General features: G+C 39.3%; 1 protein-coding gene across 6 annotated transcripts in view; it reads right to left on the reverse strand.

Annotated features, from left to right (window-relative positions):
• Positions 1-26,544, reverse strand: part of LOC117429602 (protein CASP-like) — a 163,267-nt gene extending 136,723 nt beyond the window's left edge. For 4 of the 6 annotated variants that reach the window (XM_058998293.1, XM_058998292.1, XM_058998294.1 and 1 more), the window contains exon 1: positions 26,301-26,544. In XM_058998293.1, coding sequence (XP_058854276.1) covers positions 26,301-26,363 — 63 coding nt within the window. In that variant the 5' untranslated portion in view covers positions 26,364-26,544. The remainder of the gene's footprint in view (positions 1-26,300) is intronic. The other 2 variants (XM_058998296.1, XM_058998295.1) reach the window with 2 other exon arrangements.

A 26,544-nucleotide genomic window follows, 5' to 3' on the forward strand; every position in this document is an offset into this window, starting at 1 on the left:
GAGCACAATTGAATCTTTTAAACCTGTTTGAAAACGTATTTGTTTAGGTCTGTTTATTTGTAGCTGGATTATATATTACACACAGGCTTTTTTATATTTCTTTTGTAAAGCGCCCAGGAATGCTTGCATGAAGAGCGCTATATAGGTGAAATTTGTATTGCATTGTCATTGCATTATTATTATTATTATTATTATTATTATTATTAAAAAAAAAACCTGGCTTGCTAGCATATTATAGAATTTTCTTTGACAAATCTGTAGGTATGAGCATTCAGTGCTTTAATGTAATTTTAAACCACGTTAAAAACTCTATATATAAACACACACACAAGTAAATTATTATACATGACTATTATTTCTTTTGGCAACACATTATTTGTCAGGTTGAGATGAATTGATAAGTTTATAGGTTCCAGTGATATATAGACTGTCAGCATTAATATACCACAAATGTTTTTATTCACTGATATGTACATATATACGTATGTATTTTTTTAAAAAGCACCAGTAATAGGAGTAGAATTTCACGAATGAGAAGAATATTCTGTAAACAGGCGATGCTACGTTTGGTATAATTCTTTTGTTACATCGCATATCACTGTCTCACATCAGTTGTGACAGAATGAGACACTTATTGCAAAGCAGGATTTTTTTTTTTTTTTTCTGCACACACTTCCCCGCCTCTCTGTTACCAAGGGAAGTCAGGAAGCAACACACAAACAAACTAGGTGCTGATAAAAGCCTGGTGTATTAATACAAAAATAAGTTTAAACAAAGTCAAGAAATAAAGACAAACACGCGATTATCACACACGTTTAAAAACAATGATCTCCAAAGAAATGAAGGCGTTAATCGCAGAAGTTAACTGTGACTAACTGACAGCCCATACATACATTATATATATATATATATATATATATATATATATATATATATATATATATATATATATATATATATTAATAACAATTGCTGTACCTTTAATAATGTATAGAATAAAGTTAACACACACAAGTACTTAGTATACAAGTACCTACTGATGAGATATAGCTAGTAACCTATTCTATCACATTAAAGCAAAGAAAATTACAAAGCTTTACAAATCATTAAATTAATGCAATTTAGTAAAACTTGAACACCTACAGTTAAGATAATGAAATAATGTGATTAAACGTACCATATACCAAACTTTGAAAAATCAAAGAATACAATTCAGTAGAACTTTATGCATTACAGAACTTTAGGAATCAATAAACTTAAATTCAGTAAAATGTTTCTATACTTGCTCTTCAGGCATTGTAATAACATAATTGAAATTAATAAAATGCAAGTTCTTAGCTGCTCAGTAATAGACAGGATCTCTAGACCTTACTGACGAAATAGAAGAAAAATCACAAACAAGGTTTTAATTTGCTTAACTGCAACAATTTAAAGCACACAATGCTCCATCTAAGGTTTTGCTGGTCTGAATAATTCTGTAACTTTCATTTGCTTCAGTCTGCTGGTCCTTTTTTTGGCAGCTAAATCTCATAGCTGTTTTAGCAGCAGAAGCTGTGTGTATAATACACCACACGTAATTCATCACGTGATTACAGGTGCGTTCGGTTGATTAGACAGTATGGTTGATTAAGATTTTTACAAGATTTTATTCAATATAACAAATACAAAATTTTTTTTGAAATGGACTGAAAGGTAACTGTTCAACATTTTTGAAGATCAATTCATAATACAATTACAGCTAAAATCTTCCCACTACTAGACACAAAAATCACCCAGAGACTTGTGATATTTAAATTCCATTTCCAGAGCACTGCAGTGGCAGGAAAGGGCCCTGTGCAGATTCATATTTTACATTTTTAATTTTACATTTTTTTCACATCATTTTCAGTTTATCCAGGGGAGGGGGTTATAAATATTTCATTCACTTAGACAGAACACTAAATAAAACAACGGAACGCAACAAAACTGGCTTTGTCTACTGCTTTTACAATTCTTCATTAGTTAATTACTTTGTATAGTGATGGTGCACGCCACCTGCCAGCACTTCTTTCGGGCTGTCGTGCTTTTATGACTTTGTGATAACCTGGACCCCAGCACGGTGCATTTGTAGGGTGCTGTGTGGTCAGGTTTAATGAGAATCCCCATTTTAAACCAGCATTTCTGTACTTACGAATATAACAGTGGAGTATGCTGTTCCTCCTTCTTTATCTCTTAATCCTTTTGTTTTCACACTGTTTTTCACTTTCTGTGTTTCAGCCATAAAACAATGGTAGAAGATGTAGTAATACTGAAATACACTTATTATAGTATACATATAGCCTGTGTTTTAGGAAGTGAGCCTTACATCGTGAAACTGCACGTGTGGTCCTATTCCTTGAACTTAGTGCGAAAAAAAACAAAAACAAAAAAAAAAGATGAACAGCAAAACAGGAGGTATTCTACTACCCTTAGGACATGTTTTAAAATCTTGTACACCTCACTGTGTATCTATTCATTGAACATATCAGCCCTTCACAAACTGCAATATTAAGCCATTGAAACAAACAGCTGCCCTCAGTACATTTCACTTTCTCTGAACACTTCAGAAATATCTTGCACCCTTCTTTCCCAATCTGACCCGGTATTTGCCAGGTCTAAAATAGCACTGTTTCACCTGCTGCTCAATGGCTATTCTAGATTGAAGATCAGGTACAAAAGTGAGGCACAGCTACTACAATGGGGTTAACAGGACTGACTGAAAGTAAGCGTGTTCTCTTTAACCTAGTAGTACAAGATATTCATTTTTTAAATGAAAATACATTTTTTGCCATTGTTTGTTGTAAAATTGCATATATGAGACCTATTAAGCTTATATATTTCATAACAAATCTAGTTTTTTTATAAAACAATCTTTTTTTTTTTTATTTATTTTTTTTTTTTAATAGAGACACACATGTATGATGATTTGTCTTATTTTTTAGCACAAAGTTTATTTGTGTTGGACTGTGAATGAAGAATTAAGTCCATCTCGTTGGGACCCTGCACAGAGTCTGACGGGGAGCTAGAGATCCACGTGGCTCCTAATCCTGCTCAGATTTCTGGTCTGTTTGACAACACACAGTGAAATCCCTGCCGACACCAGCAGGCTCAGGCAGTGCAGGGACAGGGATGTCTAAGAGGGGCGAGGCAGCTCCCAAAGGGGTCAACATCCAGGCGCCAAAAAGATGTTACATTCTGTGCACTGCAGGGGGTGAATGCACGTCCACCCCATCCACTTGCCACATACACCACCAACAATAACACATGAAATAATGAAAAGAGAGAATTTGTGAAGAGCCCTTATGCAGTAAAATACAGTACTTGTACAATTTAATGTCAACATGAGAATTTGGGAATTATCAAATTGTGAAATATCGAGGGAGCTCTGTTATAATAAATACATAAATAAATAATTATCCTACACCACAGCTGTAAATTCTAAATTAGTCACCCGAAAAAGTAGATCACCAAGACCTACACTTTATGTTCATGTAAAAATCAAGTTAAATAACATAGAGACAGACACTTTCATATGCTTCCAGATTCTTACACTCACAATAGTTTGTCCAGACCAGTTTTCATCTTAATGTAATAGAAGCTTTTTCAGGTAAGTGCTAAAGGTCCTCAGCAAGTTGTGTCACTATTAGACTAGTGGTTCTCTAGTTGTATGCAAATTCCCAATGTAAAGACGTACACCTCCACTCCACTTCAATAAATCTACACAGACAGACACCCCAGAGGGTGTCAGGGGTTGCTCAATGATTCATCCTTGCCAGAATCCTCATGGAAATGAGACATGCAATCTGAAGGGATCTTATCTTGGTTAAACAAACATACTGAGTATTCCAGCTCCAGGGAAGGTGCTCAGGAACCAGGTTTGTTTGCAATAATCTATTTGACTCTGTCCTCGTGTTCTATCAGATTATCGCATCCTGTTTACACCCTGTTGTGCAAGCAAAAGTCTGTGCTAGCTTTCAAATGAATCTCTAACATTCCTCATCCAACACAGCCAGTCTCACAGTATTCAGGTGGGTATTCTCTTGGTCGTGTCCTTGTACTGCACTGTACTGACTCGACGACTAGGAGGTTAAAACTGAGGGACTGGGAGGCAGTGTGATTGAATTATTAGAACTGAGGGACTGGGAGGCAGTGTGGTCCAGGGGTTAGAGCTGAGAGACTGGGATGCATGCTTGACTTCTTCATAAAGGACATGTGATTACAACTATGTAGGGAGATAAAAAGGCCAGCAGAAGTAGGTGGGGCTTCGCCTGAAAGTCTGTGCCACTCAAGTATTATTATATGTTAAACACCACCAGAAATGTCTCCGTTTAGGGGAAAATGCTGTTGACTAAATACTCCACAAATAAACAAGTGCCACCCACACAGTGATTAAACTAGACATGTAGGAGGCTAGGAATAGGAATCTCTCTCTCTGGAACAAGGTGAAGCACAGAGGACTTCAAAACCCCATCTTGTTTTTATTAAATTCATTGTGTTTAAATTACTGGGTTTCTTTCATTAAGAGAAATAAATTATGCCGCCTCCTGGCAGTTAGTTATAGACGCTGGCACCGAGCCATTGCTAATTCAACGCTGTATCCAGCTTGCTCAGTCCAATCTGCACTCTCACATAGTATTGCGTGGAATGCCTACTTTCAAAAACACTGTCTTACACTTTCTGTGCACGCAGTAACAAAGAGTTGATGGACGGAATGGAATTTGCTTTTGCATGCTCTAGATACATATCAATTTTGGGGGTGATTACCCCAGGGAAATTGGGTGAAATGATTAATTGAGATACTTCTTTACATGATACAGGCTGTGATACAGAAGTTGTATATTATGATACATGAACAAAAGCAAAAGTAGCCCACTTGGCCAGAAGCATCTTAACACCCCAGCAACACGAGTACCTCGTGAGCGGGTTTTCAGCCATGCTGGGCAGATTATAAACAAGCTGCGTTCCTCTTTAAAAGCAAACAATACGGATGCTAGCCTGTTTCTTAAATGAAACCAAATACAAGAAATGGACTCAAAGATACAGGACTGTTTTTTGTAAATAAGTTATGTTGTTGTTGCCAGAAAGGAACCATCCATTACTTGGATTTACTTGTTTAATCATTCAATGGATGATTATTTGTGTTTATACCCCACTTGGCACCAATTAATACAAAAAATAAGGTATGACATTAGAGGAGTTATGCATAATCTGCTGTCATTTAATTGATTACATCGTTTTTTTAAATCATTTAGTAGTTATTCAGTATATCATCAGTAGTTCGAAACGTTAGTTTTGGTGACTTTAAGGACATTGATGCATCAGCTGTTTTGAAAAACGATGCACTGATGGTAAAAACAAGGAGGCATCTTCCCAGCCTTAAATATTTTACATGCATGTGGATTTTGAATGTCGTTCACGGAGCCAAGAAAGGTTTTGTAGTGCAAGAGGTAAAATGTCCTATTTAGAATAAAGAATAAAAGGAATCAGCATGCATGGAAACAAAGAGAATAAACAGAGGCTATATTATTTAAGGCTACAGCCAGCCCACCACTATAACTCTGTGAGGTGCAAAACCTCAACTGTGTATCATCACCCCAGCCAATGGATTCTAGAACTCTCATGCAGTTTCCCTCACACACATCTACAGTAGGTCTATACTGCATGTACTGTACATTTTACACAGATGCGTAGGCTTGTAAACCACTCATACTGAGATCCTGAAGATCTCGACTCGATAGCAAAATCAAGACAACGCCTACACAGCGAGAGTCTACTTCACGATTTCGGTTTGCTTTACACAGTCGCTGATAATGAATATACTGACTGCAGGCATGTTGCTCAGGAGGTTGCAGTATGGTCTGTGGTTTTGGGTTTCCTCATCTACATCTCTGCACGATTAATTCACTGGCACAATCCATATCATCGACTACAAATGTACTTTTGTAGGTCATGTTTTTTAGATTATGTTAAGACTCAATGATGCTATTTTTCAAAGAACTTTCAAGTGGATTCAAGTTGATTCAAGTAAAAATGCACATTTATTTTCTTTTACACCACATAGCTACATTGCCAGGGAAATTGCTGCCAGTGTCATCCAGTTTGTTGATCGAAAAGGCTGTGAATCTAAGCTTTTAATGAAAGCAAATAGAAGGTATTTTAGTTGTTTGCACTGCACATTTTATATGACACACAATTTACACAGTATAGATATTGTACCATTCTAGTTGTACTTGCCTTCAATAAAAAATCTATTTTGAATATCTGACTGCAGTATCAATACACACCTCTGATCACAACGATAAATGCAAATGTCAGTCTGCTTTGCATTTATTATTATTATGGTTGGCGCCACTCTAACCTGTGTGCAAACGGGGACTATGCCTGATGCATATTAAATACAGTACACTGATCCAAACTGTTGGCTGACAGCTGTTATAGACTGTGCAAGATCAGCACATTTAGTGTGCTGCTAGAACAACAAATAATAATAATAATAATAATAATAATAATAATAATAATAATAATAATAATAATAAAAAACTATTTCAACAGAGCTTTTCAGAATACCCATCTCAAAGTACAACCGCTGTAAATGACTGTTCAGGCGATGTGCAGGCTTAGATTAGCGCAGCAAAACCCTCTCTCACTATCCACCAGAGGTAAACTGTTATTCCAGCTGACTGGCTGGGATGAGCTGTGCCTCAGCCCTTATCTGGAGCCCTCCACCCCCTCCCGCTCGCTGCAGAACAGGAGAGTGCTGTGCTGTAGATGGATTATCCCTGTGATGAGCGCGATCAGATAAACATAATAAAACCTTTCCAATACACAGTGGAGGCATGCTGTAGCTACAGCGCGGGCCCACATCAGCTTTGTCAGGCAGTGAATGAATGGCCTCAAAGCTTATCTGAGAACCTGGGTTTCTCATTTCTGCAGTAACCAGCGCCGTAGCTGTCTCTCTCCTACTCGGCAATATATAGAAACCAAATTCAAAAGACAAACTTTGATTACGTGAGCTAGTTTTAAAGAAGCAGACAGGAGTTTGCATTTATGTATAGAGTTAACTCTTGGCAGGCCACTTTAGGGCACAAAGCGGATAACATACTGTATAACATATACATTTGTGACAAACACGTTTGTCGATTTTGCAGTCTTTTATACTACCGTCAATAGATCACCATACAAATGTCAAATCTAACAGCTCTGCACTTCAGTTTCCTGCTGATCATGTTATTTCTCTATAGAACATCTTTTCATTATAGATTTTAGTTTTATAAATGCATTAGAACTACCAAGTGTGGATATAAATATCAAAACAACTGCAAAAAAAGACCCCGTAGTGCCAAGGTAAAACTATCAGAAGCTAAGTCAATTTGACTACTTCAGCCCTTTTCATTGTACTTTCAGTTTCATACAGCAGCCCTTTTCATTGTACTTTCAGTTTCATACAGCACTGTGATTGAGAGTTTTGAAGTTATGGATGACCCCTTCGTGCCTGTGCTGTACAGCTGTACACACTAATGGAGGGGCTCAATACCCTCGGTACTGCCTGCCTTTTCTCATATTTAATGTTTGTTTCTTTTCAAAACAGTCTAGACTAGCAATCATCTAGTGCCAGCTGATGGTGCTTTCTGATTGGTAGAGGGAAGTCCCATGGTATAAAATAATCAGTCTCAAATTCAACTCTAGACGTCATCTTTTCACTAAAGATACCCTTTCTCCTAGAAACAGATACTGCAGGCTATACTTTACTGTACAAGAACATTTGCTGATAGGCCACAGAAGAAAACAAATCCAGTGCATCAATGTAATTAGTGTAGCATAGGATTATGTTCTACAACTGAGCCCATGCATACTGCATCTCCTTCACATTTTCAGCCATTTTAAACCTATGTGATTCAACAAATATTATGTTTGACCCCCTAAATGTAACAGAATAGTCACTTGCTACTTAAAGTGTACCAATGTATATTTTCAATTTTCCCATGGTTATACTATGCTTTACCAAAGCTTACCCTGGTTTGCCATATTTAACCCTAACCTTATTCCTAGCCTTACCTCTGTATTCTTTACATGCTTTCACTATGCTTTATTGCACTTTGCTATGCTTTTACTATGGTAAGCTCGGGTTCTCCCCAGGCCTTGTTAGCCAGGCGCGCCGCCCGGCTGGTTAGGTGGTGTCACCTGGAAAATTTGCAGCCGCCCAGCTGTCATTGCATTATTGCAACGGTGTAAACTGGACTGCCAGCAGCCTCAGTCCTTCACGCTCGTGGTTTCTTTTTTTATAGCACTGAAACGCATTGAATGCGTCTACCCATTCCATTCCCGCAGTGGTAACATTTCTAACCAATCGCGTTGATTGGTGTGAACGGGGTATCGCAGCTCGTGGAAGACTAAAATGACTGCTAAGAAGATTTTTTACTTTTTTAAATAGTGGAAGCAAGCGTGAAAATAACCAAACCAAAAACAACAAAGCAAATTATGAAACGCGTTTAGAAAGCGAAAAGGAACAATACGATACAGCGAACGAAAATAAAAAAAAAACAGAGGAAAGGCAGGAGGGGGAGGCCGGGGATCCTGTGTGAAAAAAACAGAAGCATCGTTATAGTGGGTAAGATGTTACATGAGGAAAAAAATGGAAATGGCTTTTTACAGCACTGAATTAGGTAGAATGATGTGCAAGCGCTGCCAAAAACACAAACAAAATAAAAAATCTTCGGGGGGTAAATGGAGCAGCATAGCTTGTGTAAGAATGAGAGTGGAGAGTATTGAGGATCATGCAAAATCAGAGGTACACAAGGCATCGGTGTGCGTGGAGGCACAGTTACTCCAAAGTGGCAACATCCTGCAGAAACATGCAATGGCTGGGACTAACTTAAAGAGAGAGGCATTTACCGGAGCACTGAAATGTATGTACTGGTTGAGAATGTATTAAAAAAAACATTTGAGAACTCAAAAGTAAAAATTATAAGAGTGAAAGGGGAACTAAAGAAATAGAAATTGAAAGACTAACTTCTAAATTAAAAAAGTAGGAATGAGAGATACACAACAGTGTTAATAAATGTACTTTAATAAATGTTTTTTTTTATTAAAATGTGTTTGCTTAATTATTTAAGGTAATATATGGTACATGGGCGTGAACACACATTTTGTTCTGTTGAAAGTGTTAATGGCTGCTATGGTCTGCCACCTGGCTGTAGAAAATTCCTGCGGAGAACCCTGAAGCTTTGAGATGGGTATCTTCACATGAGCATTTAGTAATGCTGATGAAGGCGTTAGCCAAGACCAGCACGTTTGCCTATTTCACTTAAACCTGTACTGCCTTAATGCCAAGACAGTGAACAACGAGACTCAATCAATGACAAAAAGACAAAACAGGTTGTATACAGAAACAAACACCCTCTAAAGTGTACTTCATTTTACTATTTGTATTACAGTCAAAGAATCGACAGCCTGTTTCTCCCAGTCCAGTTTCCAATACATAAACCAGAAACAGAAAATATTATCTTCATACAATCTTGTTAAAAAGAACGCTGACCGTATATACCCACCTAAAGTTTGGTTTAGGGTAGCCTAGCTACTAAGCCACCTGCACTAGCTTTTCACAGGCCAAACGCATTCCACTGAAAAAGAAGCACAACTCCCTGAGCACTTTCCACGCTGTTCTCTCATACCCGCGGTCCTGAAGCACGCTAAAACTACTTAACAAGCAGGATTTTAAAATTCAGCCTGTGGAATTTGGAGTCTGGGAGAGCATCTGCGTTGCAGACCTAACCATGTAAGTCAAAGCCCTGGTGCTGCTTCGGAAACTGGGACGCAGTGTGGAACCCTGACGAGGATGTTATTCCTGCAATCTGTGCTGCCCTGTGCGAGTCTGGGCCTTTTCCTGCCCTGTAATTCACTCTGATTAGGGCTTCTTTCACAAATACTGGCTCCTGCTCGTCAGCGAGTCTGCAACGCTCCACACAAATGAGCTGACTGCTAATCATTTTTAAGTATGGAAGCTGATGCAGAGGAACTGAACAGCTGCCTAAATGCACAAATAGAAATCGCTGAGGAACAAAACACACTGATCAGCTAGACATTCCAGAAGAAACAGTTACAAAAAAATAAAGGTGGTCTGGAAAGACCACTACCACAGCTTGCTGATTTTGAGCTGGATACACTAGCATGTTGTAACCTGCCATTCGGTCCTGGGCTAAATTGTGTGTTGGTCTTGTGATGCGGACCGATATCCACTGGGGGCTAGAATGGCCAACTCTAATTCTGCTTGTGACAGGAGGCAGATACGAACCCCCAATAGTGAAACTAGAAAATTAACTTAGTGCTGTCTAGTCAGCTAGCTGTTCACTGAAAAAAGGGATAGTTAGTTGTCAGCACGCTCAGTTTTATAAATACACTAACAGTCCAAAGTATTTCTAGAAAAGTTCTTCCCCCATTCTCACCTCATAAACGTCCACCTTCATCCACAGCCCCCTGTGCCTCAGTACTTTCTCCTGCTGTGCTCACAGAAAGCAGACTCCCTTTCATCAGCTGTATATAATATGCTGGAGACTAAGTCACAAAGCATTATGAACAGTCACTGTGCAAGTCCTAAACATGCATTATGAAAAACAGAGCTGCTTCTAAGCCAAAGAACAGTATGGGAACAGACAGACAACACAGCCTGGTGGCACTCGATCCTGGCTGACACACACACACACAGCTCCAGACACTGCAGGAGCTAAAGGGACGGCCCAAGGCAGGCATGTTTGGTCGGGATATCTCCAGAGTGGCTGTCAGCCGTAGCTTGGTGTCCAGAAGAAAACACAACCGCTCAGCTATTGCGACAGCCACCCCTTTGATAAACCGTGTGAGCTGCCAGGGCCCCGCGAGGGAATGGGAAGCAAAGGGTTTTTCCCTGGGTGTTGGATGGGCTCCAGTGAAAACTGGTTGTAACACGGGAAACATGGTGTCAGACCAAAACAGAATCTGGCTTGTGGTTTCTCTCACTCTCTCCTCTCTCTCGTGTTCACATTGATAACTCTCACGTTCCTTTCTTAGCAATGAGCATCTGTCATAGACTTACATTCTGCCATTTTCTAGCCCCCCCTTTCTCTATGTTGATTTTAATTAGAGCACAACATACATGGATAATTAATGACAGCGAAGCGTGTTGCTCTTTATTTTTCTCTCCTTATGATAACGCTCACGTTCAGCTTCAAATTCCACTGTTAAAAGGAGTCAGTGAAAAACAGAATCCCCACACAACCGAATTAAAGTACAGTTGGCTTCTTTCTCTCGTCTGGTATGCTTAAAAGATAAATATTGTATTAGTCCTAATTCCATGCAGTGTTTTTTTTTTGTTTTTTTTACTGCACTCAGTCTCTTATCTTATTCTGAATTGACCGCTTTACTGATTTATGACATAAACCATCAGGGGGCAAGTCAAGTAAAGAACACATTAATTACACAGCACTTGGAAATGTAATTTTTAAAGAAACATATTCTATAATGGTGGTTTAATTGGATTTCATCTGTATTCATTGTTCCATTATTAGATTCTCCCAGGGAAAAAAAAACATTAAAGAAAAGGGTAAAATGCACACCAAACCAATGTTTCGATTTGGTCAGTAACCTTTTGATATCATACTTAAGCACATTTTTATGAACAGTGGACATTTAAAACAGACGGAATAGAAAAGCCTAAAGCTTAAGAAAATTGAGAATTTTCTGCACAACTCTATTACAACACATTGTTAACAAGTTTCACATTAAGAGACTTACTATTGAAAAGGAAAGCAATTACTGAGTTTCTCAGGTGCTCAAATCATTTCTTTTTCATAACTTACTCCGAATCAACGGATTGAATTCTTTTGTAACCGGCATTTTACAAAAAACAGTGCTGTACTATACTTTTGAATCCTACCCAGCTGGCACTACTGGGTACAATACAAGGAGGGAGATACTGTGCAGAGAAAGTTCTGAAACTCACTGATATTTATAAAAGCACAGAAGAACCCCAGCAGTGCTTGCCCGGTTCCTAAGAGCTGGATGATCTCTTAATGTCAGGTCTTAAAGAATCCCATTGATTCAGCATCAACAACCCATCCCATTCCCTCACCACTGTACAGCATCTTCTGTTCTAACTGTGTTAAACAGTTTATAGTTTATAACTATAATCTGCAAGGGATGCCATTCCTAAAACATGGCAACAAAAGCATATTGTGTTTTATATAGCCTGTTAATGAAGATGAATTCCCAAAACTTGATGATAAAATTAATAATTTCCAAAAAATGTAGCTACTGCTTGAAATGAAAACCTGGTGGGTATATTTAAGGCCCAAGGAATTATTTCAATCTGTTCAATTCATTTTCTTTACAGTGCACATTTCCTGATGTCTTTGGCTATGCTGGGGGCCTTTCTGACTATTCTTAATAAAAAACAATGCAAGCTTGCAAGCTTGCCAGCCAACAAGAGCAGTGTTCAAATCCAGCTTTGCCAGCATGTGTTTATTTACAGAGTCTGGTAGAAAAGGCTATTCAGCACAGTGCTGTGGATTGGGCAGTACATTCTGTCCGCAATAGCATGCTCCTGCTACAGCGTCATGTCAATCAGAAGCCCCTCCGAAACAAACAGGAGAATTCTATAGAGGCGCTGACACTGCAGGATCACAGGGGACTGTGAGCTCCTAGAACCTGGGCTGTATTCATGCTGTACACAGCAGTCTTCCAAGCTGAGCAGAACACACTTAACTGCGGCCCACTTTCAAACCTACATGCCTTGTTTCCACTTGCACCTGAGCTGTGCCAGAGGCTGGGATTACATTTTAATTACGGCTGACCCCCTATTCTCATAGCGATTTTAAAGATGCAATAGAAACACTTGGTCTTTCTTCACGGTGGCGCCATGATTCAAATTTAATCCAAGTCACAATCACTTTAAGGGCATAAACTTACATGCCGATGCCTGGTGCTTCATTTCCGGATTCAGATCCATACAGCCCTAATTATTACCTCTCAAACAGGTAGGGCCAAACAGTGCACCCCATCCACATAGACTTCATCTCACTTAAAGGGACATCTGACACAAACCATTTTTATAGGTTTAGGGCCTATACTTTTCATAGTTGATACAGTAGGACAGTTAACATGTCAATTTCCATTACATAATGAAATTACCTTGGATCATCAGCTCAATATGATCACTCCCATACAGTCCTAACTAATTGTGTTTAGGGGGCTGTACCGATCCCTACAGTGTATGTTTGTTACCTGCTTTCATTTTTATTCACACTTGGTACCCTGGGTCATTAATCACCTGGGGAATGAAACTGAACTCTTTAGAGAACAGAGAACTACTGAACATCATATCATTATAGCATACTGAAATAGCACTCCCCCTTACAACCAGGCTCAGCATGTTTAGACAGTAAAAACACTTTCATCACAATGAGAAAGTTATTAACATACAGTACAAGTACACCCCCCTCCCCACCACCACCACCACGGGTGTAGATGGACCCATCGCTATAATGTAAAAGTAGATGGCCTACATCCATCATGCAGAAGTGTAAAAACGTAAGTGTGACATACGCACAGACAGCTGAATAGTTTCCTCAAAATCAAAAGATTCCAATAGCTAAACATAGTGACCTAATATGAAAAGGTGAGAGACACGTACAGACATACTGTACCAGACAGCTCTCCCCAGAGCTTTCATGGGGGGGGGGGGGGGGGGGGGGGTCACATCCAGGGAAATTAGCATACCTGTTCAAACAGCTTTCCTTATTGTCGTTAAGAAAAAACATCTGAAAATAGGGGCTACTCTACTTCCCATACTGCCCTAACACTGCAGGCAAATGCAAAGATCAATGTCACTTTCATCTTACATGCACAACGATTATCATACCAGACATACCAAGTCTCAGTCCAACGTCAGGGTCCAGAGAATAAACAATTAGATATCTGTAACTGCTACTGAGAAACAGCCGAGCGCGGCGGCCCCTTCCGCTGGACTTCTCCTAGAACAGTTACTGTGCCTGGCTGCTGTGTAGGCTAATGAGCACACAGGGGCATAGCTACACGGGCTGAAATTACACAGGCTAGTACTCCCCTGCTTCCACTCACACACATCAGCCAGCAGCCTGAAAAAACTGGCAAAACCTGTCGCAAATAATTGCCATTTTACAAACAATGACAAAGGACTTAAAACACTTCCAAAGCGTTCTGCAGAGAATGAAAAGCACGATTTTTAGTTATTAAGCATCCTAAACAGGCTTTAGACCGCAGATAACTGATCTTTAATGGTTAAAAACAAACTCAAGCACCGGCTCCATCTGCAGTCAGCATGTAATTTGAATATGGACACTGTCTAGTGGAGACTAGAGTTTAAGAATATAGGAAAGAACATTTGAGCATTTACAAACGAGAGGAGACCATTTAGACTATCGGTGCTTGTCCAGAAGCTGGCTGATTTCATAACCTTGAGCTGAGTGACAGGTAGGCATTGTGGCCCAATGGTTAGAGCTGAGGGACTGGGATATAGCGTGCTTATGTTTATTAAAACTGGTATTGGGCAAATGATGAGTGGCCAAGTGATTTGAACAATCGGTAATCAACCACTGGCTTAGTAAATGGCTCTTGTGTGGGAACAAGTCACTTAACCATCTCAAATCTTAGTGCCACCTAGCTACAGAAGTAAGCACAAGCAGCTGCACCAGTCACTTGGGTTTTCTTAAGAAAATTTATTTCCATTGTACAGTATTAACACATGTACTGGATCTGGTTCCTATCACTTAAAAAAAGGTTTCAGGCTATTTGTTTTATTAGATCAAGCTGTTCCTAACAAGTTTCTACAAAGCAAAGTTGAGAAAGGGTTGCACTTCTCCATTTCACAAAGTCAAACATCCTTTTTATCTCTATAAAGAAATGTCATCTGAACGAGACAGGGCACACCTTTCAGGAGCCGAATCAGCTCGTCAAACCAGGCCTGCAAAAGCAGAAAACGACGGGAAGACGAAAACAAGCCGGCAGCCCGAACAAAACCTCGGAAAGGGCAGAGCTCGACATGGAAAATCTGTCAAACTGCACGCTTTATTCGAATACATAATATCATTTTCCAGTGACTAACTACATCTGGATTTCATTTCCAGGACTCCTGGAGGTTTTCAGGTCACTAATAATAACTATTTCAGGCAAAACTAAAGTTCAGCCAAAGTCTACCTCTGATTCTTGAACTGTACCACAGACAGCTGCTCAGTTTTGTGTTTTTTTGTTCCTGTTAAACTCAAGCCCCCCCCCACCCGATGAACAGCAGCAACAACCTGTACAGACTCAGCGAGTGCTGGGGCATGTAAATCACACCTGACTGTAGAGAAGGAACTTTCTGCAAGTCGAGTTCTCAGCACTGGTGTGTTCCACTATAGATCTATATGACTTACTTTCTACGCTAGGCACTCAGACTTCAGGATTAAACATTTACAATACTTGACTTTTAGTCTTATAGTTTTACCTCCAGCTAAGATGCACAAGCTTGCCACGTTTATTTGTAATATTATGATTTCTGTCTCTGCTCCTTACTGAAATGGCAGGTAGGCTTGGCACAGATTAATGTTAGCCCTGCTATAAAAAGCATGCTACTTGGCAACACACGCAGTGCCAAAACCATTGGGGTCAGTCTGACCGGCAGCTGTTGAAGGTCAATGCATAATGAATTATGTGTGCATGTAGGCAGGGGAAGCAGGTATTTCCAGCAGTGAGGTCACATGGCTTACTATGTTGGGAGCTGATGACTTGATGTCATCGCGGCTTCTCTTCTCTGACACAGCTCCGAGGTCTGTGCTGAATGGAGCACTTGCTGACATCATCTGCCTCTGTTTGCAGCGTGTACTCAAGGCAGGGACAGGTTTGTTAGAACGCTACACACTCTGTTGGACATTCTTCCTGTTATGTTGGTGCCATCACATACAAACACAAAGGTCACTATATTATGAAGGATTAGAAATATAGGTTCCTTTTGCTCTGTTTTGAATGCTATACTAAGAGACCAAGTGCTGAAGGGGTTAGAAGGCAGGTTTCTTGTACAGCTTTACAACCTGTAAGAGGAACGTTTTCCACTTGATGCCGGAAGAAGAGATATTGTTGTTTTGAGTACTAGTGTATCTTTATATATTATTATTAGTTTATTTAGCAGACGCCTTTATCCAAGGTGACTTACAGAGACTAGGGTGTGTGAACTATGCATCAGCTGCAGAGTCACTTACAACTACATCTCACCCGAAAGACGGAGCACAAGGAGGTTAAGTGACATGCTCAGGGTTACACAATCAGTCAGTGGCTGAGGTGGGATTTGAACCGGGGACCTCCTGGTTACAAGCCCATTTCTTTAACCACTGGACCACACAGCCTCCTATATACAATGCTCCCCCTTCATAACGCTATAGGGTGTAATTATGAGACTGTGTGCCATTTATTACAAAACTTTTGGCCATATACTCTGTATATTGAGTTGATCATTTAAGAAACAAATGGTTTACTTCTCATAGACCAGCGAATCATATTCAATGGATAGCTTCTTTAAAAACCCATGACTCTTAAATAAAAGGTCATTTCCTTTCTAATAAATCCATTGCTTTTTGTTTGCTGCTCCTCAGAACACCTGTTTTTCTTGTTTATTGAATAGAAATATATTTTTAGCAGCACCCATTATAATTATAAAAACAGTCATCTTTTACTGTACCCCGGACATCTTTGAAAAGAAAACTCCGCGAGTGGCAGACTCCTGTCACGCCCGGCAAGGAATGAAACAATGCGGTGCTTAGGGTTAAATTTAGATGCTGGAAGCGCAAAAGAAATGGAAGTTTTTACATTGGCTTTTAAATTTTCCAAGAAAAAAAAAATCAGCCTGGGAATACACATTACAGCAGACTGGGCCTTCATTATTTGTAGTTGTAAGGACACACAGTCTGGGTATTTGTCTGAGAACACAGATAAATGTTCCAGAAATGTCCCTGCATTTTCATTCTGAGTTGTAACTAGCTGAATTTTAGCAGACAATGGCCTGATTCTCAAAGCTACAGATTAGCACAATTTTGAACCACTCAGACATTTAATTTGGGGTCTTGTAAGCTGAATGAAATGTACTTGGTGTTTTATTCCTTTCAGTTCAAAAAGTGTGTCAATGACGATTTAGTATTTTTAGTTTTTAAAAGGTTGAGCATAAAAAGAGGTTGAACAATATAATTAAACTATGTATATCACATTTATTGTTAGAGCAGCATTACCCCAGATTGTGTCCTCATGCCTTTTAAGACTTGCTTTTAAACCCTGTTTTTAACCCTTGCCCCAGTGAAGGTCCCTACAGGAGCTGCAGTTATTCAATTGCTTCCAGTTCTGAAGACGTACTGTGTCTGCTCCAAAGGTAATTGCTCCCAACACGGTATTGCTGGCTAATTCCTTAATGCGTGAAATAGGCTGTTTAATGTGTCCAAATGAACCTATGTTCATGAACTCTGTGAAAACAAATGGCACGATATTCTGTGTACATTTTGTTCAAGAATTAACAGAAATCTAGAGATTAAAAAAAAAGACTTTTTGTTCTCCTGACTTTCACTTTGGCTACGGTGAAGTACTGTACTATGGGTCTGATGGTAGCTGTAGCTCCCTACAATACAGGCAATAACACCCCACCTCCTGACCCCACATCATTTCCTATGGGCATAGGAATTGGAGGCAGACTGTCTGCTACACTGCACAGGAATCAAACTGATAGGGCTGTGGCAGGAATAATTGACACCATCGAAGTCAAAATGAAAAGTGTAGAACACAAAAAAGATCAACAGCAAAACAATGGGCTTGTGGGAATACTGTTAATAAATGTGTTTTTTATTTTAATTTATTTTGTCCATGCTTTGGTTATACACATTACTGCTAGGACCAGGTCTTTAGTCAAAGTACTCTGCAGATTACAGCACTTTAACCCCTATGATGTACTGTGCTTTGTGAAGTCTTGGCATCAAAGGCCCTTCACGTGGAATTGTGTTTGTTATTCACACCATTTCACAGCAGCAGATCAGGATTAAAAACAAATAACCATTTTTTGAGGAGATGGTGGTACCGTATATGCTTGATGTGACTGTCTGCCCTTATTCAGATTAATGCCCAATACAACTGGCAAAAGGTTAATAAGCACCCCCCCCTCCACCACCAATCAAAAATGAAGTTTTCTCTTACACACTTTTTTTCGAGCCTGTGAGCAACCTTGTGTTCTACGGTCTGTAAAAACAGTCTGTTCCAGCTTTCCCGTTTCAGGGCTATAAGCAACAAGTGCTGGAGGGAGGGCTTAAACTCAGAGGAAAGAGCCTTAAGAAACATAAGCAAAATCTTATTTCGTGACAGAGTGTTACAAAATAGCTGTTATTCCTGTTATTCTGTTATTCCCCCACTTCCACTTCACCTGCATTAGTTCATATCAATACTTGTATTTATTTTTTTCGCTCCGGTGTGCATTGGCCCTCACTGAAATGCACTGACAAGCTGCATTATTTGAGGACAAAACAGACTGAACATCAGGTGGGTGATCCCCTAAACTCACTCTGAATCTGTATTACAAAATCTATACGTATAGCCGGTTTAAAATGAAACATTCCCAGCATTCGATGGTATTGAGATCAAATGCAAAACCTGCATGTGAGGCTTGTCTGGCCTGTTGGACAAGGCATTTACCTTTAGGAATTACAATGTGGAGACTTCACATTGTGGAGATTCAACCCCTGTAAAAGACTTGAGTGAATTATTTAACAAAGTGTATCCCGGTCATGTTGGCTGTATTGATGACATCACAGTGGCCAATTAGCACCCACTCTTAATCGACGCTCTTATCCAAATAACCGCCCAGGTAAAGAGAAGACTGTGAAAATAAGCACCGATGTGCTATTTCAAGCAAATACGCTCATCATTATCCATCTGGTTTCAGCAGCTCTTGTATCAAGTACAATAATGAACTTTACACTTCACTCACTAGATCGACTAATGGGAAAAAAAAACCCCTGATTTTTCCCATAACACTTAAATCCCTAGTACTTTCAATTTGAACCTATTTTCTCCTAACTGCTCCTACATATTCAATAGTACAGTGGATTTTGCTCCACTTAATAAAAAAAGGGTTCTGTAAAATAATACATTAAAACATAGAGGCTATTAAAGAGTAAACACTGATTTCACTGCATTTACTTTTATTAAAACTGCAGTAATTTGAAAAAATACATTTTGATGAATCACCCTGTCATTCCAATGGCTTGTTTCACAGACCCTAATTGGCACTTAATCTCCAACTTACCTGTTTTAAACATTTTAACGGGTGCTCAGAAAGGGGGATTTTTGCTAGGGTTTTTAATCAATACATGACATCCTGGCTCATCCTAAAATGTCATACAGCCCATGTTCAGTGAGTTCACCTAACAGTGCCTGTTGTACAAAGAGTAATCCATGTGCAGAGTACACTACAGTAACCTTAACTACTTAATTTAAAGCATTTCATGAACTTCAGGCATCTGGTTCCTGAAATATCGCATTCCTTAACCCCACTCACAAGCAAGATTCTAATGCTCAAGAACTTCCAGGTTCCATGACAATTATAACCAGTTCTGTACTTCTAATCTAAAAAACTTAAATGTGACCTACATACACAAGCGTGCCATCGCCCACAGATGACTAAGAAAACACAACAGGAGTAAATCTCCATTATATCTAAAAAAAACAATAACGAACAAGTCAAACAAACTGTTCAGTCCAAATTGAACAAGCCAGGAAGAGCACATCAATGACTAAAACAGAACCAGCCTTTTTCACTGTGCAGACCAGAGGGAATTCCACCAGCAATCCCAGCTGCCTGTCTGCCTGCCTGAGGGAGGGACCGAGGCCTGCGTCAGCCGCTGTGACTGACTGCTTCTTACTACCCCCTCCTTCTGGAACTCTTAACAGCAACTGACACAGCATTCCAAGCTAATTGTGCGTTTGGCATCCGGGCTTCTAGAAAACTGTGCGAGGGAGAGGGGCCCACATGGAGTCGCAGTGATCAGACGCAGGACTGAGCGCCCTCGGTGAGGTCATGATGAAAGGCAGTGACCTGGCTGCAGTCCTGACCAGTCACTCCACGGTAGGCAGGCAGGGCCTTCAACAGACAAGAAGGGACTTTTTATTTGTTTATGTTAACAGGCAGCCATTTTAGTGCAGCGTCCTATTTGTTTATTTCTAGATCCGCATTGTACACACTGCATTAACTGACTAGTAGTGTTGCTACATTGACAAATACTGTAGGACCATGCAAAGACATGATGAATACATCCATAAAACTTATTTAAAGTTCATTCAAACAATGCACATAAAAAAAACTCCATTTGCACTTTTTGGAAGTTTATTTAATGCTATCATAGAGAAGATTTTTACTGTGTAAAAAAGTAATTAAAGTGTGTCCTACCCTCTGTCCTAGGATATCTTTTTTGTACGAACATGAACAGTACGAAATTTCTGCTTCCAAATAAATAATGTCTGTTTGAATATATTCCAGTGCGTGTCCCAGAACTTTTAACATGTACAGGAAGACCCGACACAGAGATTCTTACACAGCAGGGCTTTTTTTAAACCTGTGCAGTCATTAAATAGGTGGTCTGATATGACAGAGTCCCTGGATTCTCTTCTAATGATATGATAACTCATTGCCTTTTCCCTTCATGCTGTGGAGTAAGCCTTTCAAGTTTCTATAACACTCCTGCAAAATCTAGCAAGGTAACTAATTTATGAATCCTATTTTTAACTGCAGTGAGTCATGCTCAAGTGTCTGTGCTGGGCTTTGCTGTGTTATCTCTTCACACACAAGGCAGGGACATCGAGTAGGGGCTGCATACCAACACCAGATCCATTATTCCTGGCTAGACCACAGGATTAGAAGTTCCTAATAAAAGATCTACTTTAGTGTGCCCGGTGCCTCAGTTGGCTTCCATCCAAATGTATATACATGTCCCTAATCTGATATATATGGCACCAGATTCACTGGGAGGGTATTTTAGGTTGCTGTGTATTTTAGGGATAACCTTTACTGTAAACCAACTTAATTACATTGGTTTCTAATAGCAATGTTACTAATAAAAACCCTCACGCTTAGCCTGCACTGTGCTTCTGTGATTTACATAGAATGCATGGCCATACAGGGTTCCACTCATGCGTTTCATCACCTTAACCCAATACCTTACTGAAATGATATGACCTCACTACTGATACCAGTGCCTGGTTAAAAATCAGCAACAAACTTCACTTGACCTTGGAAATGGAGAAAAGGTGACTGGTAAACATGCTTATCTGCTTCAGAATCCAGAGCTTCTAGTCAGCCTGATAGCACTATAACACTGCAATCACAGGTTTTCAAAACAAATCATTAAATTTGCCAACGAACAGAAATTAACACCTTATCAAACTTCTTGCATTTCTTTGACATTGACTAATTAACATGGAATTTGTGGGGGGAAAAAAGTCTGAAGCAGGTCTATATCTTATATCTTACTTTAGCTCTAGGACACAGGTTTGATGCCTAGACGATCATTTGTGGTTTTAAGTGAGAAGTGCTTAACCTTAAAGCATCTTCTTTTACAGGACCCCCTCCATGCCTCAAATAAAAACACAGAACTTAACACAGTACTTAACCTGTTGATTAAAATGTGTTGTAAGACACTGCATTGTGTGGTGGATCTGATCGTTTGTCTAAAAAAGCAACCACCTTGACTCAAGTGCCCAACAAGACACCACCACAAAATCTCATACCCAGCAATAGCAAGAGGGGAAAAGATCAGCAAATTTGAAGCCTGCCACGTAAAAAAAGCTTTTAAAAAAAGAAGTAGCCATGATAAGATGACTACAGTGTATGTTAGTTCAAATTACAATAAAAAGGTTGTAACATAGAATTATTGCCTCTTACAACAGCCATCCTCCACAGAACAACCCTACAAGGGAATTTCATTTGATTTCAGACTGCCTATTTGTATGCCAAGAGATTCAGTCCCAAATTTAATGAAACTGCTCTGCTGATCCCAGCACCTGCCCTTTAAAATCCCACTTCCTCACAAATCCTGATCAAACCCAAAACAAGCAAGGGATGCGTTTAAGCAGAAACGACCCTGAAGCAGGCATCATCATTAGGCAAGAACCACACTGGGATAGGCTAAGGCAGTAGATTAGCGCAGACCTAAAGAGGTCATTATCTGATAACAATACCCACATCTGAACACGTCGTGGTTATAAACCAGGCAATTTTTTGTTTGTTTGTTTTAAAGGTTGCAAGACAAGCCAAGTTCAGGTTCTAAAGTAAGGATACAGTTTGTTACCTGTGATCTCAGCAACTGCACAAAGAAGAACTAACTGGATTAGTTAGTTTTAGCAATTCAGGTTATACAGGGCAGCAGTGTGGAGTAGTGGTTAGGGCTCTGGACTCTTGACCGGAGGGTCGTGGGTTCAATCCCTGGTGGGGGGACACTGCTGCTGCTGTACCCTTGAGCAAGGCACCTTACATAGATTGCTTCAGTAAAAAACCCAACTGTATAAATGGGTAATTGTATGTAAAAATAATGTAATTGTATGTAAAAATAATGTGATATCTTGTAACAATTGTAAGTCACCCTGGATAAGGGCGTCTGCTAAGAAATAAATAATAATAATATACATGATAAACTGTACAGTCCAATCGTGCTGACTTTATATATGTTTAGTGTGTAAAGTTCTGTCTTAAGCTGTAGAAAATATTAAACTTTGAAATGACTGTCAACAGGGTTGAGTCCAATTCCTTTTTAAAACCAATTCCAACACATCGATCAAAATTGCAATTAGCAGTATTCTGTTAGAATGACCTTCTCACAGTTACAATAAATATCTTCTATTGAAGCCACTGTTAGACATTTAAATTGGCTTCAAATGAAAAGCAGGGGAACAATCACAACAACTGGGCAGCAGTGTGGAGTAGTGGTTAGGACTCTGGACTCTTGACCGGAGGGTTGTGGGTTTAATCCCTGGTAGGGGACACTGCTGCTGTACCCTTGAGCAAGGTACTTTGCCTAGATTGATCCAGTCAAAACCCAACTGTATAAATGGGTAATTGTATGTAAAAAATAATGTGATATCTTGTAACAATTGTAAGTCGCCCTGGATAAGGGCGTCTGCTAATAAATAAATAATAATAATAATAACAACAATTATTATGTCTCTAAAATATGAAATCCAATTCCATCAAAGGAATTGGGAAATTATTTAAAAAAAGAGACTGGAATTGAAAAACAGGAACAGACCCGAAACCTGGCCGTCAACCCACAAACAAGGCTCAAAAACAGGATTAGCAGTCCTTGCAATTTCTGTTAAGGCTGTGTTCTATTAAACTTTTAAGCCTTTTAAACCGTAAAACAACCATTTACACTACCAATTATCAATAAAAAGTACACAGATTATATTTTAATAACGGATTTCGTTTTTTTACACACAGGACTAAAAGTACAAAAGAGTATCAAGATACTACAAATGAAACTGAAAACAATAAAATCTATAAAGTATGTTTTCAGTAGAAACATTTAACATGCAGTATTGTTTAGGATTTTTCATTTTCAGATTTTAAAAGAGGCTTGGATAATTATAGTTCTTAAAAAAATCAACAGAGAGAGAAACAAACTTATTCAAGCTTAAATAATTACTGGGGGGGGGGGGCAGGGGGGGAGAATTGCTGATTTAAATGATGTGCATTATCAGCTTTAAACTAAAACAGATTTTTAGATTTACAGATATCAAATGTTGTGTCCCGCCCAGCAAAACTTTAAAGTTCCTACACTTTTCTGTTCCTCTTAAGACACCACAAGAAAACAAGCAAAGATATATCAACTTCAATGACTCCAAACATGAATAAGATATCAATCTAACCCTTAGCAAAGCAGGCCTCAAAGGCAAGCTTGTGTGTCTCAAGTCTGCCCTCCCCCTCCATGCACAGCACACATTTTAAAACTCAACCTCAATGCAAAAGGGTAGAGCACCATATCGGTTACAGCAGGAACACGCAAATCCCCCAAGCAATCCGAGGGCAAGGCAATAGAAAAATGAATCAGGCCTGCCAGGTTTTATTGTGGTGGTGGACACCTGGTCATCTCATTTAAAAAACAAGTCAGCTGCCTTTGCCCGGATACAGCGAATCAAACGTCAAAAACCAACAAGAACCAATGGATCACGCAGTTTCAGAAGGCTGAAGCAGATTACAGGAAACTGTTTAGGTCTAGTCCGATAAATAGTTCAGAAATTCAGGCGTCAGCTAGTTTAATGCACTGTACTAAATACAGCACAGATGTACATGAACAGGTTGGTCAAATACAGAACATCATTTCATTGGAATAAACAATAACCCAACATTTTTAAAATCCCCCATATCGTGGCGGCAAGGCTTGTCTGGGGGGGGGGAGGTTCAAATGTTCAAGTTCATAACCTCTTCGCTGCCAAGACGAGGACTGCCGCGGTTAAGAGAAATAAATGTTAGTACCGTTTAGAAAGCACAGGCATGTAACATAACAAAACACAAGGACACTGGAATTACTAACAAAAGTTAAACTAAAATAATGTTCATGTAGGGAAAAAAGTTATTCTGTGCACACGTACAAAATAATTGCTCTAACACGTATTGCCACATTCCCCCATTTTAACAACAACAAAACAAACACAGATAGCGTTCGCGTACAACCAACCTTTGGCATTCTAACAAACTAGTAAATGAGGTAAATAAATCAACCAACATTGATATATATATCGCAATAAAACATCACGGTTTCATCCAACATGATAAGGAAGCTTTTTACTTCTAAGAAAGAGGGGGATAAACTCCTCAAGGTCGACGCGCTGGGATGGTTAATTAAATATTTAAAAGCATAAACACACAAAAAAAAAAAAAATGCGTTAGTTAGTTTCCGCCTCGGGTTTAACTCCCACATACGAGTACATTTTAATCTTTCAGCAACTATTTATTCAAACCCAGGCACAAGTGTTTGAATAAAGTAATGTACATAACAGTTGAACCTCAAGTCACTTTAAAATATATTTACATCAGAGGGTCGCCCCTTATGTTCACACTATTTCCTGAACACTAACATTCCAGATGCAAGAATACAATAAAACAGTATTTATTGTACGGCACAAAAATGAAAGCAAAACCAAATACAGGTTTAAAAAGCCAAGCTTCGCGATCTGTCAACTAAAGAACACAATATACATCGGAAGCCTTTCTTACACATTCATGCACTCGTGTCGACCACTGTACTTTTAATGTGTACTGTAAACAGAAAAATAAAAAGGAAAAATACAACACGTCAGTCCAAGACGAAAAGAAACTCCATACAGTCATGAAAAAAAAGAAACAAATATATTTATTGATCCACAATGCAAGACACAATTTTCTAAAAATGTACATCTTTAGGATATTTCTTTTATTTTTAAATAAGCAAATGTTTTCAACATTTAAATTTAAAAAAGAAATAGTGCCGTATTTAAAAACGCATACTTAGTTAGTTCTATTTTAAAACAAAGCCATGGTTAAAGTAAAAACATAAATAAACACACGAGATTTGTTTAAAAAAAATTAAACAAATAGCAATAAACATAACTTGTTTACAAAACACTCCGCGGGACTTTCGGAAACAAAAACAACATTCTTTAGATTAAAAAGAATTAAGACAGCGCAAAACGAAAACAAAAACTTAAAAATTAAACTTTTTAAAATTCCACTGCACGCTTCGCAAATAAAATAATATTTTGTATATTATAATAAAAATAACAAATCCCAACTCTCTCTCTCTCACTCTCTCTGGTGTTGCTTCAGCTACCACAGCGCCACCCGTGAAAGCAAAAAACAACAAACGCACTTCAATTTTTACAAAATAATTCAACCAAATCACACAAAACCGCTCAAAAACATCAAGCCTAGACTGCAAAGTTGCTAAAGCGACAATAAAGTGTTGTTTAGTGGGTGTTTGGGTCGGCTTTTGCCCTCGGTTTGTCAAGGTAGCCGTTTCCCCGCGGCGGCGCCGGGGCGCCATGATGGTTTGATCGATGGGAATTGAACAAAGAGGATCAATTTCCGATCAGCGAGAAAGCCGCTTTAATCAATGGGAGAAAAGGCTCCGAAAGCTGCCCCAAACACCGGCAAAACGGGGCTCCAGAGAGGGGCTAGGACCCGAAAAGCGCTCCCCTCCCGCCGGCCTTCAAGAAAGTAAAGCAACTAAGGGGGGAAAAAGGCTGACCTGCAGCTGCTGTAAATCAAAGCGCTTCCAATATTGAAACATCGATCCCGCATTGGCCGCCATCTTGAGACATATTGAGACGGAGTGAGAGGCTGATAGAGAGAGAGCGAGGGGCTGGAGTTCAGGAGAAAGGAGGGGGAGCGCACATAAAACCCGGAGCGGATTAATCGAACACTGCCTTCGCTTATTGAACAGGGACACGGAATGGAGTTATTGAACAGGAACCTGCGTTATTGAACAGGGC

Source organism: Acipenser ruthenus, chromosome 24 (genome assembly GCF_902713425.1).
Source record: "Acipenser ruthenus chromosome 24, fAciRut3.2 maternal haplotype, whole genome shotgun sequence".
Taxonomy (NCBI): domain Eukaryota; kingdom Metazoa; phylum Chordata; class Actinopteri; order Acipenseriformes; family Acipenseridae; genus Acipenser; species Acipenser ruthenus.